Source organism: Theropithecus gelada, chromosome 12 (assembly GCF_003255815.1).
Source record: "Theropithecus gelada isolate Dixy chromosome 12, Tgel_1.0, whole genome shotgun sequence".
Lineage (NCBI taxonomy): Eukaryota > Metazoa > Chordata > Mammalia > Primates > Cercopithecidae > Theropithecus > Theropithecus gelada.
The window spans coordinates 92,892,691-92,909,399 of record NC_037680.1 but is presented as its reverse complement, the minus strand read 5'-3'; the positions used below and the strand labels follow the sequence as shown (position 1 = coordinate 92,909,399).

General features: G+C 46.6%; 1 protein-coding gene across 1 annotated transcript in view; it reads left to right on the top strand.

Annotated features, from left to right (window-relative positions):
* The window catches only part of MARCH4 (membrane associated ring-CH-type finger 4), a 112,006-nt gene that overhangs the window by 71,895 nt on the left and 23,402 nt on the right, over positions 1-16,709 (top strand). Inside the window, exon 2 of the mRNA XM_025404950.1 lies at positions 13,849-14,004. Within this exon, the coding sequence (XP_025260735.1) occupies positions 13,849-14,004 (156 nt within the window). The remainder of the gene's footprint in view (positions 1-13,848; positions 14,005-16,709) is intronic.

The following is a 16,709-nucleotide window of genomic DNA, read 5'->3' as shown; positions in this document are numbered from 1 at the left end:
CGAGCGGATCATCTCTAGGTGGGGAGTTCAAGATCAGCCTGACCAACATGGAGAAACCCGTCTCTACTAAAAATACAAAAAAAAAGTAGGCAGGCGTGGTGGTGCATGCCTGTAATCCCAGCTACTTGGGAGGCTGAGGCAAAAGAATTGCTTGAACCCAGGGGAGGCGGAGGTTGCAACGAGCTGAGATTGTGCCACTGCACTCCAGTCTGGGCAACAAGAGGGAAATGCCATCTCAAAACACACACACACACACACACACAACAACAACAACAACAACAACGAAGAAGAAGACCATGGGCTATGGCCTCTCTCCTTTGGATGGAAACAGTGCTGGTCCATAAATATCCCCCTGATCCCTGAGTGCAGAGGTGTGGGCTGTTCTATGAGCTTTGGCCCTGTCTCATGTTGATTTTCATATACGGATCAGAATGGGAAAACTGGAAGGCACTGGTGAGCAAGGAAGACCCCAGGGCTCCCTTCCATCTGCCAAGACTGGAGGTAGGCAGTCTGACCAGAGGCTGGGGGAGGAGAGGAGGACCTTTGATGACCAGGCCCTTCCCTGCTCTAGAAGTAAGGGATGTAGAATTCTTTGAAACAGAAAATAAAATTGCCAAGATGACAGAAGCTACAGCCACTTGGAGCAGCTTAGCAGAAGCTCGGAGTCAACAGACCGAAGTCTATTCACACGCCATAGTAATTCAGATTCTACTTAGCGTGCTTATTCCTGACAGGGAACTGGAGCCAAGATTTCAGGAATAGTACGTTTCCTTGAGGGGTGTGAAAAGAACTGGGCCAGGTTTTCAGCAGACTCTGGCACGGCTATCACCTGGTGAGAACGACGAGGCATCAATCTCGCAGGGGCGCAGGACCCACCCTTTGGCGCTCTGAGCCCAGAGCAGGGTTTGGTCTTGAATTTTTTCCTAGTTCAGTGCTGCCCCATTGCGCCACCCTCACGAAGGCCAGTGCCCTCTCTGGGTGGCAGGTTTTTCAGTTTAAATTGAGTATAATGATGAAGCTGATAATGAAGAAGAAATACAAGTCCCATATAGAGAAAGAATTGAAAAACAATTTAAATGTTTACTGCAATGTCTTTATAAAGTGGGTAGAGAAAATGATAGGGCAGAGATTTCTTTTTCTTTCTCCTGTTCCGTTTTCCTTGCTAAGCTCTTAAGATGCAGATCATTTTACCCTTTGGGCCCTGCTTTCACTTTCTGTAGGCAAAACAAAACCCCCAGTTTCTCCTGGAAACACACACAAGCTCACAGCCCTACCTGAAAGCTGGGAGGTGAAGAGAGGAGATGGCTGTAAACATTCACAACTTAATACCTGTTTGTTTCTTCTGGTCACAGAAGGTAGAAACACACATGTGCAGGAAGAAGGCTTGGGGAGGGGTGAGTCCTTAGGAAGAGACATGGAGGCAGGCAGGTGCAGGAAGGGCTGGGGTATCTGAATTTTTTTTTTTTTTTTTTTTGAGACAGAGTCTCACTCTGTTGCCCAAGCTGGAGTGCAGTGGTGCAATCTCAGCTCACTGCAACCTCTGCCTCCCGGGTGCAAGTGATTCTCCTGCCTCAGCCTCCCAAGTAGCTGGGACTACAGGCACATGCCACCAGGCTTGAGTAATTTTTTTGTATTTTTATTTTTATTTATTTATTTTTGTTTGTTTGTTTATTTATTTATTGAGAAGGAGTCTCACTCTGTTGCCCAGGCTGGAGTGCAGTGGCACAATCTTGGCTCACTGCAACCTCCACCTCCCAGGTTCAAGCGATCCTCCTGCCTCACCACCCCCAGTAGCTGGGCTTACAGGCGTGGGCCACCATGCCAGGCTAATTTTTGTATTTTTAGTAGAGATAGAGTTTCGCCATGTTGGCCAAGCTGGTCTCGAACTTCTGACCGCATGATCCACCTGCCTCGGCCTCCCAAAGTGCTGGAATTACAGGCGTGAGCTACCACGCCTGGCCATGGGGTATCTATTTTGTCCTTTCCTCCCCTTGACACAACCAAGCTGTTAGCCACACCTGGAGACTGCTGGCTTTCAGCAAAGTTATGACCCACACACATGATCTAGGCTTCCAGGCAACTGTGCACTCTCAGGTTTCAGACTGATGAACTTCATTTACAAGGCAGTAGAGTGAGGTGGCTGGGAAGGCCACACACGGAAGGCACCCCTTGTCCACAAGCCAAGAGAGCAGTGTCCTCTCCCTACCTCTTTTTGTTAGGATGTGAAGAGATGAAGGATAGATAGGTGGGTACCTGAGAGCCACCAATGACACCACAATAAACACTCCCTAGGTTTCAGACAGGGTCCTAAGAACATCTCACAGCCAGGTACAGTGGCTCATGCCTGTAATCCGAGCACGGCAACATGGTGAGACCCCATCTCTACAAAAAGTAAACAGAATTACGGCATGGTGGTGCATGCCTGTAATCCCAGCAACTCAGGAGGCTGAGGTGGGAGGATCCCTTGAGCCCAGAAAGTTGAGGGCTGAAGTAACTTGAGATCACGCCACTACACTCCAGCCTGGGTGATAGGGCAAGACCCTATCTCAAAAACCAAACAAAAACAAAAACAAACAAAAAAAACCCCTCACCTTCTACTATCCCACTGAATCCTCATGAGCACTGGGGAAGCAGGAAATATCTTTGGTCCCACTTTATCCCTGAGAAAACTCACTCCAGGTCAGCAAGGATTCAACACAGCCAGCTTGGGTCTGCCTGCCCCGCTAACCATGCTGCATCACCCCGTGCGTGTCGGGTGCTCAGGACAATACCCGGCCTCTAGTACATGTTCAAAGGTGTGAGCTACCAAGAGAGGCTGCAACAATAGCAGAAGCACTAGCAAAGCGGTATAGCTGCAGATGGTGTGGATGGGGTTTGGAGTGGGTAAGTACCTTGCACAGCATCCCTCACCTAGCAAGTGGAAGAACTGGGATTTGAACCTAGCAGTCAATGCTTGCATACAGGGTTTGGCACCTGGTAAGTTTCAGCTATAGGTATTTATTTTTATCTTCGTATACATAAGAATCTTAAAGTAATATAGGAGACAGAAGGTTTGCTGAGGTGTATCTGATCCAGCGCTTCACAAAATGAGTCTCAGCCAAACTTACTTCAAGAGAAGAGAGGGTCTTCACGGAATCAGAATCTCTGGAGTGAAGCCTGAGCTTCTGAATGTGTAACAAGCCTCCCAGGTGATTCTTACGCAAGCTAAAGTCTGAGAACCAAGAAATCAGGGCTTAGATTGCTTAAGCCCGTGGCCGCCAGCCAGAGAGGGTGGCAGAGCTGGAATTGATTCGTAGGAAAGATCTTGCTTTATTTGCTTTGTAAGAGTCAGTGATACACAGAAGGGGTTCTAAGTGCCTAGGGCCATGATCCGGAACATTAGTGAAGTGTAACTTGTCATCACAGCTCATTTGCACTTGCAACATCTGCTGTTTCTCCGAACATACTGAATATTAATTACAGTGACTGAAAATTAATTTTTGAAGAATTTCACCACAGCTCCTACAAACACCACCACGAGAGTTTTGCACAGCCGAGGCTGGGATCCCTCTGCTTGTATGCAGAGATCACGGAGGGCTGCTCATAGGAGGCAAGAGTATTTGCCACTTAACTTGCCAGGGAGCCTGTGCCTTTGCCTTGGCTTGAGTTCTGGGAAAGAGAGAGAACATGGTGACCTGGCATCCCTGAAATTCCAGGGTAGTGGCCTGGACCTTGGAAACAGGCCCAGCCCACCGTATGCAAACAGACCAATTCTGGTCACGCAAGATTTATCTAAATTATGTTTTTCTATTTAGCCAGGGGGAGAACTGAGAGCAGGTCAGTCTTTAATTGTAGCTGTTTGGTAACAATGGTGATGGTAATGATGAGTTATGCAGAAAGATAAACGGACAGTATATTACACATGTAGGTCGTTAGAAATACAGATATGATTATAAATATACACATTAAACGTGACCTTTTTTTTTTCTGCCAGTCCCCGTAAAGCTTGGTTTGTTTATTATGCAGATCATGTTTGACTTCATAGAATTGGATGTTATTTAAATTCAATTATTGTGAGGCTAAGTTCTTCTTTCTAGTACCAGTTGAGTAAATTTAGAGGCAGTTAGAGGGAATAGGTGCATTTGTCTTATACCAGAAAAATTATAGGGAGAAAAGCACTGTAGGAACAAAATAATTATTGTGAAAATGAAAAGCATAGTTTTGGAGGGTTTGGCTTGGATCTGTTTGTTTTCCTTGTCTCTTTTTACATTCTTTTTTTACATTGAAATGATGAGCAGAAAGGCTGGAAAATATTCCATGAAGACAGAAGCAGATTAAACGTGTGTGTGTGTGTGTGTGTGTGTGTGTGTGTGTGTGTGTGTGAAAGTAAACTGCTGGTAGGAGAGTAGAACTAGAAATAATTATGTGGTTAATTGGATTTAGTGTAGATAACTACAGCTCATTAAGGCCTTAAATATTTTTTCCCTAGTAATAGAGTTCTTTCTTTTTTTAATCAAATTATCTTGCAACAATGCCTTATTTCCTCTTGCCAGTGTCAACACAGTTAGTCTCCTGAAGCCAAGACTTGGCCTTGGTGCGATCAGGAGGGAAGCAAGAATCCCATTGTGAGCCGGCTGGGAAGGAAGCATGTGAAATGCCATGGACAGGTGGTGCAGCTAAAGGATTGGCTGGGACAGACTCCAACCAGAAAACAAAGAGCTGCTCACACACTATCAGACACCACATGAGGAGAATTCAGATTGGCTGGTCTGTGAACAGCAATGGATTCTAGGGCCATGGGAGATCTTTGAAGGTCATCTTGCCAGCCAGCCTGCCTCCCACAGATAAGGGGGAAACTCACTTAATCATTCTCTAGGGCAGCAGGAGTCAAAGCCTTCTCCATTCATCTCTCCTCCACAATCTTTGTTGGAAAGAAGGTCTTTATGATAGGTTATTTTTCTTGATCCTGATACCAAAATACATTGACCTCCCACAGGTCTGTAGAGTGAAGAAATTACTGCCTGGTGTCCTGAAGGAAGAAGACACTGGAATCTTCTGGTTTCTCCTAGCTTATTTCTGTTCGCTGGCCCCATTGGTGATCCCCTTTTGTGTCCTCCCCCGACTAACCCTTTCCACCATCCCAGATCACAGACACAAATAGTTGGTCAATATCACACACAGTTTGGTTGTGCCAATAAAATTGGGTGTGTGTGTGTTAGCTGGTTCCTCAAATATAGGAGTCCAAGAAGTGTTGCAAAACAGTACTTTCTCTCGCAAGTCTATCATCATAGAGACGATCTAATATGGACACTGGAGAATTCCTACTATCTCTGTCATCTCTCCTTATTCTCCTCCACAAATCCGGTGAATTTTTCTACTTCTATACCCATTCCTCCCCACACCAATACACATGGGCTCCACCTCCACCCTGGAGGGGAAATTCTGATTTTAAGGCTTTAGATTCTCTGAGTCTTCACAGTGGAACAACTACAAGGCAACTGGACATTTCCTGCTGATGTGGACTCCATCTCAGAGTAAATTTTAATGGGTTGCTATGCTTCCAAAAACCTCTGTCCCTTAACTTGGTCTTAACAGATATCTCCCCCTCACCAAGGGTGGGATTGTGAATAAAGTGTGAAGGGGAAGTAAAACCCCATGTTGTCCCACCCCCTAACATAAACACACACCAATTAATACCCAATAAATACTACCTACTGGGAACTGGTTTAGAGGAAAGGGACTCAGGGGAAAGCACAATATGGTTTCTGTCTTGGTGTTAATATCATAACAGGGGAGCCAGCAAGGCCATCTCTTACATCGGGACAAAGAAGGTAAGGGTCTGATGGACAGGCTGCTGTGGGTGGGAGAAGAGACAGAAGGCAGGTGTCACTGCAATGGGCAGACAGGATATGGGCAAATTTGATGGACAGACTGGTTCCACAGCCCTCCTTTTCCATTTTCTTGAGCAAGTAACAACCTCTCTATCTTCTCTATAAAGTGAAGGAAATTGTTATTAGCTTCATTTAGCTATTGAGGTAGTAGGTGGTATAATGTCTGTGAAAGTGTTTGTATATAGAATTGTGAAATATTTATAACAATAGAATTATTAATAAGAAAATGTTACAGAGAGGAGAAAGAAAGAAAGCCAGAAAATTGATCAACATTTGAAGTGGGTGAGAAGGTCGGCTTAGAGATGAGGAGATCTGCTATAAACTCTTACCTATTAGCCAGCATTTACTGAGAGCTTACTGTGTGCCAAGCATGGAGCTAAACAGACTCTCTTACTACCTTCTTCCCTCAGTTTCACAGATGAGCCATTTTATTTTAAAGGAAAGGACACTTAGTGCTGCCACAAGCATACTTTATTTCTCTAGTCTAATCACCCTAGAACTCTCCTGGATGACTATTTTATGCCAGTCCTCAGACCTTCAGGGCATCCTCCCCAATCTTCACTCTCAGCCCGTGCCTTTTCTTCATATTGCACTTAGAAAATAGAAGAAACCAGAAAGAAAACTTGCCAAGTCCATGATTAATGCTTTATTCCCATCAGCAGCATTTGACAAGGTCCATTGCTCCCTCTTTTCTTGGAACACCATCTTCTTCTTGGCTTTTGGAAAAATATACTCTTGCCATCTCACTGAGCTTCCCTTCTCAGTCTCTTCTGCTGGTTCTTCTACATCTCCTGACCTCTAAACCTTGGCATCCTCTAGCGATCAGGTTTGGTACCCTTTCCTTTCCCTACCTACACTCACTGCTTTGGTTGTCTCATTCAGACACATAACTTTTAACACCATCTGTACACCAAATGACTCTCAACTTTATATCTTGAGCCTGGACCTTTCCCCTAAACTCCAGATTAACATACCTCTCAATACTTATGTGACATCTCCTGGATATCTAACAGGCATCTCAAAGTTGACACTTTCAAAACTGAATTCCCAATCTTTCCTCCAAACCCGCTTCTCCTTCAGTCTTCCCCATCTCAATTAAAGGCAACTCCCTATCCTCCTCATTGTGCAGGTCAAAATTAGCATCATTCTTGACTTTTCGGCTTCTCTCCTTACCACATCCAACCCATCAGCAAATCTTAACATCTACATCCTCGAAATATCTCCTAAAACTGACCATTTATCAGGGCTTCCTCTGCTACCATAGTGGTCTAAAACACCATCATGACTCACCTGGGTGAACACAACACCAGCCTTTATTTGCCTCCAGTCTGTTTACAATAGAGCAGCCAGTGATCCTGTCAAATATGATCAGATCATGCCACTCTCCTCTGCTCAAAACACTCACGATTGCCCATCTCATTTACAAATGCCAAGTCCTTAAAATGATTTACAAGCCTGGCCTGATCTATCCCCTGACTCCTGATCCGTGTTATATCTCTGACTGCATTTTCTGCCCCTCTTCCTCTAAACTTCTCTACCCCAGAGACACCAGCCTCTTTGGTTCCCCTAGAACATACCAGGCATGTTTCTGCCTCAGGACCTTTGCACTTGATGTTCCCTCAGTCCAGAATGCTCAGCCCCCAAATAACTGTATGGCTTGCTCCCTTACTTTCCTCGGCTCTTCATTCAAATACCTCCATTGAGTGAAGCATTCATACATAGCCACCCTATGTAGGATTTCAACTCCCCCCCCCTCCTTCTATTCCATTTCCCTTTTCCCTGCTTATTTTTCTCCATCTCACATAACAGCCTCTTAGGTACATATTCTTTATTATTTTTTTAATCATATTTATTGTCTGTCTTGACTAGAGAATTTTAGTCAGTTCCATTCACTGTAGTATCCTTATCACCTAAAACAAAACCTAGAACATAGTAGGTAAATATTTAATGAATGAATGATAACTGAGCAAGGCCCACAGATGTTAAGCAACTTGCCCAGGGTCACACAGATTGTAACAGCTTGGATATACCCAAGTCTGCCTGAGATTAGAGCCCAAGCTTTTAACCATTGTATTAGTCTTATTAAGGAATATGTCCCTAAACTGTACCCCAAGGCTGATGTTGCTATTGTCTCCTTGTTCTGTTCTCTCAGATTTCCAAACTGCAACATGGTACAGGACTGTCTTTGCTACACTAGACTGTGTTTATTTCTTTCTACTCAGTGGCAGGGTTGCCTGGCATCTGTGTGGGCAGAAGGGGAAGTCTTTGATTTACCTGTCACTACCATGGCAACCAGGTAACCTAGGGACTCCTAAAGCGAGACCTTCAGACTGAAAGAGGTAAAAAATGAAACAAGCTCAAAATAAACAGGAAGAAATCTATGAATGGAGAAACAACTGGAGACTGGTACCTGCAGCTTGCTGTGTTATTGGCAGTGTTGGGAGGGAAACAATTTCTTCTCAACCGTTACAAGTTTCTAGTTGGGACAGACCCTTGTAACAAAAGACAGATTAACAAGAGAAAAACTAGCAAGTTTATTAGAGTATGCAGTGTGTATCACGTAGGAGAAACTTCAATGAAAGGTAATTCACTGGCTTAGAACTCTGGCTAATATAGCATCTTCAACAAAAACAATCTATTTTTAGAGAAGTGGCAAGACAAAGGAAAAGGACTTTGAGTGTTTATGGGCAGCAACTCCGGGGGAAAGAAAACAAAGGGCAGAAAAACTTTAGTAAACTTTGTTAATATAAATTCCTCTATTGCAGTAAGCCTTGCAGTGAGCTGAGACTGCGCCACTGCACTCCAACCTGGGTGACAGAGAGAGACTCTGTCTCCAAAATATATATATATATATATATTTATATTTATATTTTTATACATTTATTTATATTAAATTTTTTAATATATTCATATATAGAGATATATAAATTCCTCTGGTGTCATCTGGAGGTTAATGAGAGTCTAAAGCTGTCTTCAGTGTTTACTTTTGTTCTCCCGATGGAGAGGGGGAGACAGGATAACTTTTGTCTTTGTAAATCTAAGTCCTACTTTTATGCAAATAGAGAAAGAGAAGAGAGCTCTCCTAAATCTGCTGCTTCTTAATCGTCTTAGCTCAACACGCCTTCGTATTTTGGGGAGGCATATTATGGTCTCCCACTGCAGTGAGCGAAATACATCTGTTCTCCCTCCCACCAGCTCCATCCCTCCTGCCTCCTGCCTCTAGCACGACCCCACTTAATCCATACAAGAGGCCTGCACTCTTCTTCTGTTTGGCATCCCCTGAAAAGAAGGTTCCCCAGATGCTCCCAGTGTCCCCATGGTGACACAAGGGATGATCTTGGGCTAGAAGTCAGGGTCCCTTATCCATCCCAGAAGGGCAGAGTCTCTTAGAAAATTATTTAATCTTTACTGTTTTTGGTGACTCAACTGACTCTTTTCTTTCGGCAGTCGTTCCCTTCCTTATCTGTTTCACCTGTCTTAGAGTGACAGTAGGAAATAGAGTTGTAGAAGAAAAAACTATGACATTAAAGTTCTTACAGAAATGTGAGTTAGAATTGTAACAGTTTAACAGGAGGACTTACTTGTGCCATGCACTGTGTCAAACCCTTGCATGCATGATCTCATTTAATCCTTACAGGCCAGGCACAATGGCTTACGCCTGTAATCCCCACACTTTGGGAGGCTGAGGTAGGAGGATCATTTGAGCCCAGGAGTTTGAGATCAGCCTGGGCTACATGGCGAAATCTCATCTCTACAAAAAATACAATACATGTTGCTGGGCATGGTGGCATGTGCCTGTAGTCCCAGCTACTCAAGAGGCTGAGGTGGGAGGATCATTTGAGCCTGGGGAGGTCAAGGCTGCAGTGAGCCATGATCATTCCACTCTGAACCCCAGCCTGGGCAACAGAGTGAGATCATGTCTCAAAGGAAAAAAAAAAATCCTTACAACTACCCTTGAGGAGGTAAGAGTTACTTGCCATAGAAAGATGAAGAAATGGAGCCTCAGAGAGGTTAAGAGATTTGGCTAAATTTGCACAGCTGGTGAACAGACACTCCAAAATGAAGCAGCTGTTTCCCAAAACCATGTTCTTCACCACTCCCCCACAGTGTGTCCCTTGGGGGCCAGATGATTAGAGAAGATCCCATTTTCCTTGTTTCAGTCATTCCCAGGGCAGTCTCTGGCCCCAACACTCTGAGCAGATCATTGAGGAAGTGTCTGGTGCCCTGTGCATTAATGAGCCCCTTTGATCTGTGGAGTTTGCTGAGCTCTGCAAACAAGATCACAGTAATCCTCCCAGCCCAAATGCTGGAGCCTCAGTAGCTGGGCCAGAAGGGCTTGTCTTTTCCCATACCCTGGGGCCTGTTCAATTAGTAAGCACACTTTAATTGTACATCACTGATGTGCTCAGTTCTATGGGGTGTGTAGGAGCAGCTCTAATCTCAGAGCATTTGAAAATGATGAAGTGAAAAACTGTGGGTAATGATGGGAGACTTGGCTGAGGGTCTGAGCTGGGCCAGGAATTGGGGTGGGACCTGGAGAAGGGGAGACTTACAGGCACAGGTGCACGTGGGGCAGCAGGAACCAGAGGATGGAAGGCGGATGAGCAGAGCGGGTGGTGAAGCTCAGAGTCTGATGGCCGTGTGACCTTGAGGGAGTCAGTTAATCTTTCTCCTCAGTTAGGGATATCTATTATATTGAGAGAATTTTACTAGGGCAGACGGGGCAGGAATTCACCTCAGTGTCCACGTAGCACCATTTTGGCTTTTAACAGAGTTTACTGCAAGGAGCGTCTTCCTAAGTTTAGCCTGAATCCATCTGGCTCATTTCCACTTCTGTTGTTCTTGGAGACATACAGGTCTGACCAGTAGAAGTTGGCAAAGAGTCCCTGTTAAAGCTTTTTAGAAGCCCTAAACACTAAAAAGATGATGGGCTTTCCCCGAAATGTACATGGAAATACACTAAATCATAACCCACAAAACTTGCCTGAATGCCAGAGTTAAAATAGCTTGTTTCTGGATTCCCCCCAACCCCCACAGCAAATCCCTGATCATCACTTCCTTTATCAAAGTTAAAGTTTTCTAACAGTTTGTTGTCCTTGCTTTATTTATTTATTTATTTATTTATTTATTTATTTATTTATTTATTTTGAGATGGAGTTGCGCTCTGTCACCCAGGCTGGACTGCACTGGTGCCATCTCTGCTCACTGCAACCTCGGTCTCTGCCTCTTGGGTTCAAGCAATTTTCCTGCCTCAGCCTCCTGAGTAGCTGGTATTTTAGGATCATGCCACCATGGCCAGCTAATTTTTGTATTTTTTGTAGAGATGGGGTTTTGCCATATTGGCCAGGCTGGTCTTGAACCCCTGACCTCAAGTGATCCACCTGCCTTGGCCTCCCACAGTGTGGTATTACAGGCATGAGCCACCTCACCCAGACCATCCTTGCTTTCTAATATTTGTAATGCCAGCAGCAAGTCCCTATGTTGCCTTTTGGGGTTTTCTTCTCCCTAAAGGAAAATGAATGATTCTCTGGAGGGGAAGCGGCATAGTCCTGCCCTCTTGACCCTTAGCCAGTCACTGGGATTAGGCCAGGTCACGCTCCTCCTTTCTCCACCCAGATTTGCATGCTGAGGCTCGGGGGGCTCCCGTGAGCGCTGATGGTCCCACAACCAGAGCCCAGGTATTGTTATCAGCTGTGCCCCAGGCAGCAGCTCTTCCTGCTTGTCTCTTGGCTGCTGCTTGGGAAGCAAGGCATGGAGACTTCACTGTCGCTCAGCACTGTTGCCAGGGACCAGAAGTAATGTCTCTTACCTGATGGGCAATTTGACATGGCTGCTTAACAACCCGATTAATCAAACCCAGCTCATCCTGTTAGAATTAATGAGCCTGGAAATGCTGCCACGAATAATGAGGAATTTCGCCCCTCCCCCAGCACGTCTCTCCACTCACCCCCTCCTGTTTCCTTTTCAGGGTCATATAGCAGCTCCTCAGTACAAGGGCACTTAGGCCTTGATGAGTGTGCCGAGTGCCCAGCAACGTGGGCATGTCCCGCCTCTTCTTTTCCTCTCCAGGAGGTCGCTGCCTACCTGGAGCCAAAGGCTGGCCATGTCCTAGAGAAGCAAAACCTCTCGTTCATAAGACAGATACGCATGCATTCAGCTCTCAAAGTTGTGTTGAGTATCAAAATTTACCAGGCCCTTTACTAGATGTTAGGGCTGCAAAGATGGGTAAGACATTGTCCCTGTGAGGGGCAAATGGGGGCGCGCTATAACAGAGGGTATGGGAAGGGCCTGGAGCCACAGCAAAGGGGGCCTGTTGATACTGGAGGAGCAGAGTGGGGAACCAAGGAGGGTTTCATGGGGATGAGCACCTGAGCATTTCTGCCAAGTTCATTCATTGCACAAATACAGAGTGCCAGGCACTGAGCAAGATGTTTGTTCCCAGAGTTAACAAAATGGATGTGGTTCCCATTCTCATGGAGTGGGCATCTCGTTCCTGTTCCGCAAGGCAATGCAGGCAACCTGAGAAGACACTTGATTTATTTTTTCATGTACTTATTCAAACATGAAAACTTATTTAGGGCTTGCACCTTGGGTACAGGGCTTGCCACTGGAGGAAAGGGGTGCAGAGATGAATACCTCACCCTGCCTTGTGGGGCTCCTCTGGTGGGTAGACAGGGATATGCGTAGATCCTCATAATGATGCGCCAAGCGTGCTAACAGGGATGTACCCAAGTCACTCAGCATAAGGCACTCAGAGCTCAAAGCACTGTGCTCAACCTGGAGCAGCCAGGGACCACTTCCAGTAGGAGGCGGCATTCAAATCATCTTGAAGACAGAGAGTAACAGCTGACAGGTAGACCAGGTGCAAAAGGACATTCCAAACCTCTTCCAGGCCACTGTGAGATCCTTGAGTGATAGGAGTTGAAATGGAAAAGAAATATGATTCCAGGAATCTTAGAAGGAAGAGCGGATTCTACAGTCTGCAGCCAAGTGCGTGATTATAGAGGCAGATGGAAATCCATAATTTCAAGACCAGCCTGGGCAACGTGATGAAACTCCATCTCTACAAAAAAATAAAGAACTAGCCGGACATGGTGGTGCATGCCTGTAGTTTCAGTCGTTTGGGAGACTGAGGCCAGAGGATCACTTGAGCCCAGAAGATCAAGATTGCAGTTAGCCACGATCGTACCACTGCACTCCAGCCTGGACAGCAGAGTGAGATCCTGTTTCAAAAACAACAAACAAACAAAAAACACAGGTTTCAGCCACGACCATCTGACATATGGTCATGGGACGTTCTGGAGAGTGAGCCCAAGGCTGCAGTCCACTCAAAGGAGGTTTCAAATCCTGACACCATCTTGCTCAGTTGAGTCCTCGGCCTCTCTGATTCCAACCCCTCCAAGCTGGGCTTCCCAGCTAACCCCAGCCAGGCCCAAGGGTGGCTGGAGGGACCCAGGCCTTCAGTGAGGGCATCTGCCCAACATCCTAGATCCCCACATCTACACTGGCTAGAGCTGATGGCGGCTTTCCCTTTAACTTGGGTCTGAGCCTTCCAATTCAGTCTCCACTAGCTAGCTTTTGTTATCTGTGTTGCCTGTCTGTCCTTGAGGGCATTTGAGTTTGCAGCCCTTGGCCGAGCCTTTACAGAGACGCTTCTACAGCCTGACACCCCACTGTGAACAGCAGAGGCTTCCGCAGAAGCCAGCCCACTCATCTTGGTAGAACCCTAGGAATTAATAGCACTGTGCTATATCAAGTAGGAGCAGGGGCTCGGAGCTGTTAGTTGTGCAGACCAACATGGCTTGGCTCTCATGGTGGGGGTGCAGGAGCCCAGGCCTCCTCTGTGGAGTCTGGTGCCCCCAAACAAAGCCTGTGGCCTACTTGGGTGGCCCAAACCAGGCTGCCATGCTCCCGCCCATCACCCACCCACTAGCCACCGTAGGTCTCAGCCTCATCACCTTGTGCTCTCTCCCTGCAGGGGGAGCTGCTGAGCCCGTGCCGCTGCGATGGCTCGGTCAAGTGCACCCATCAGCCTTGCCTCATCAAGTGGATCAGCGAGCGGGGCTGCTGGAGCTGCGAGCTGTGCTACTACAAGTACCACGTCATCGCCATAAGCACAAAAAATCCTCTGCAGGTACGACCCAGGGCTGCCCGGTGGGGATGCTGGGCCTGGGGCTTTCACACCACCTGCTTCAGCAGGAGGCTTACTTCACCTTAGATTCAGGGCAGTTTGAGGGAAAGGAAGGAGATGGGCTGGGTGGGCAAGCACGGTGGGCGGCGTGGGGTAGGAGGGGATGAAAGGATATTTGTGTTTTCTCTTAAGCTTCAGCAAGAAGAAGAGGAAGAGATGGAACAAAGAGAGGGAAATAGATACAGAAGGAAAGAAGTGTGGAGAATCAGATAGAAAAGGGAGAATAAGTGATGGATGAATAAATGAATGCAGAAAGGAGAGGAAGAAAGAAGGAAAGGAAAGGAAAGGAAGAAATGAAGGAGGGAGAGAAGAAGAAGGAAAAGAGAAGGGCCAGAGGGCAGAAGAGAACAGGAAACAAAAAGACAGAAGGTGGGAGGGGTGAGGAGAAGGACTGAGATCAAATTATGGGCTGGTAAAGAAGAAATAAAGACTGGGTGTGGTGGCTCACGCCTGTAATCCCAGGACTTTGGGAGGCAGAGGCGGGTGGATCACGAGGTCAGGAGATTGAGACCATCTTGGCTAACATGGTGAAACCCCGTCTCTACTAAAAATACAAAAAATTAGCCAGGTGTGGTGGTGGATGCCTGTAGTCCCAGCTACTCAGGAGGCTGAGGGAGGAGAATGGCATGAACCTGGGAGGTGGAGCTTGCAGTGAGCCAAGATCGAGCTACTGCACTCCAGCCTCGGCGGCAGAGTGAGACTCTGTCTCAAAAAAAAAAAAAAAAAAAAAAAAAAAAAAAAAAAAAAACAAAGAAGAAGAAATAAGAGTAGACTTAATGGCACTTCTCACACATCAATGTGCATGTAATTGATCTGCAGTCTTGTCAAAATGCAGGCTACCCAGTAGGTCTGGAGCAGGACCTGTTGATGCTTCTGGTTCAGAGACCACTCTTCCAATGGCAAGGGACAGAGGTAAAACAGAAGAAACAGGAGAAGGAGGCAGAGAAAAATGGGAATATAAGCAATAAGAAATAGAAGAAGGGGAGAGAATATTAAAAAGCTATCCTGGAAAGGCAGGCAGGACCAGGGTGAAATGAGGGCCTGCCACACAGATTCAGACAGAACTTAGGGCTCCTCTGACTGCCCCCACCACTCTATCCCTGCCCTGACACATCCATTGTCCCCAGAGGAGGTGACAGGCCTGTGCTGCCCTCACAAATGCCCCAAATCAAGCAGCTCTCCTTCGAGGCACACACACATACAGAGAGCATTTTGCTTCTGAAAATACCTCCACATATGCATGATCAGCCAATTAAGCTGCCACATAACCAATTAGTGAGCACGAGAGTGAGGATGGGGACTTCAGCTCCTGGCACAGTCTCACTCCTCCTCTCTGGGGTGGTGGTGGAGAGGGGAGTCCTGAAAGCCCAGGAGGTGTAATGGGGGTTGGCGAGGGGGGTGGTGGCGATGGGGTCTTTGTATGGAGGAGCAGCTGGAAGCACCCACAGCTGTGGTGTCCAGGCGTTTTGTTTTACACCCCATGGAGTTTTACATGGGGCAATCCCAAGAATGAGTCTCTGTGTGTATGTGTGTTGCACACACAGGTGTGCTGGGCTTGTGGGGCATTTCTGGAAGGTAGCACGAAAAGCCCCAGGCACCTTAGCCCTCTTAGTAGTATACCAAGGGGTCATAAAGAGATGCCTTTCCCTGCTGCTGGTTCCATCTTCAATTCATTTCAAAATCTCAAAGTGTCTTAAAATAGCAGTGTCACGAGACAGCTGACTCCACATCCTCTGGGCTCCAGCAGGGGTCTGAATGCATTAACCCTCCCCTTTCTTTTCATCCAGCTCAAGCCTCAAGAAAGGGTCAGATTCCAAACCTGTGAACCCAGCCCAAAGCACCCTTCCTTGGCTCTACCCTTGGCTCATAAAGTGAAAATGCATTTAGGGATAACTTTCTCCTGGGGGTAAAAAACGAAAAGGTTATTCTAATCTCCCAAGTCAGGTAAGCAAGTGGCAGTGTTAGCAATATGAATCTATGAGGATCCATATGCATCTATTCCTGAGTCCCTACCCTGTCTTCCACTGTGAGTTTCTTGACATTCACTGGTGGAGGCTCCCTCTGATTCTGTTACTCCTGGAAATGCAATGGTGTGTGCTCAGAAAATGCCATCTCACTTCTGGATAGCACTGGAAGAAGGAAGTAGTTTGGATTAGAAGCGATTTTGTGTGGTTGTGGTCCAAAATGTCCCAATTATACATCCTGCACTCCTCAGGTCCAGCAACATGTGAGACAGCTGCCTGCTTAGCACAGTGGGCAGCCTCTGGGCTGCTATGCCCCAGCCCGGCTGGATCATCTACAGTGTAGGATGGAGCTGGCAGGCCCCACCACAAGTGGGTGGAGCGATGGATGGGAATCCCAGGACTGCCTCTGCTACCAGAGAGGGGAAGTTCCTTGCAGGTCTCCTGGTTATCTTACCTCCTAGTTCATGCCCCAGACAGAGTCATGAGAAATAGGTCAGGCATGGTGGCTCACACTTGTGATCTCAGCACTGATGGAAGGCTGAGGCTGGAGGATCACTTCAGGCCAGGAGTTCAACACCATCCTGGGCAACATAATGAGACCCTATCTCTACAAAAGAAATTAGCTGGGCATAGTAGCCCATGACTGTAGTCCCAGCTACTCAGGAGGCTGAGGCGGGAGGATTG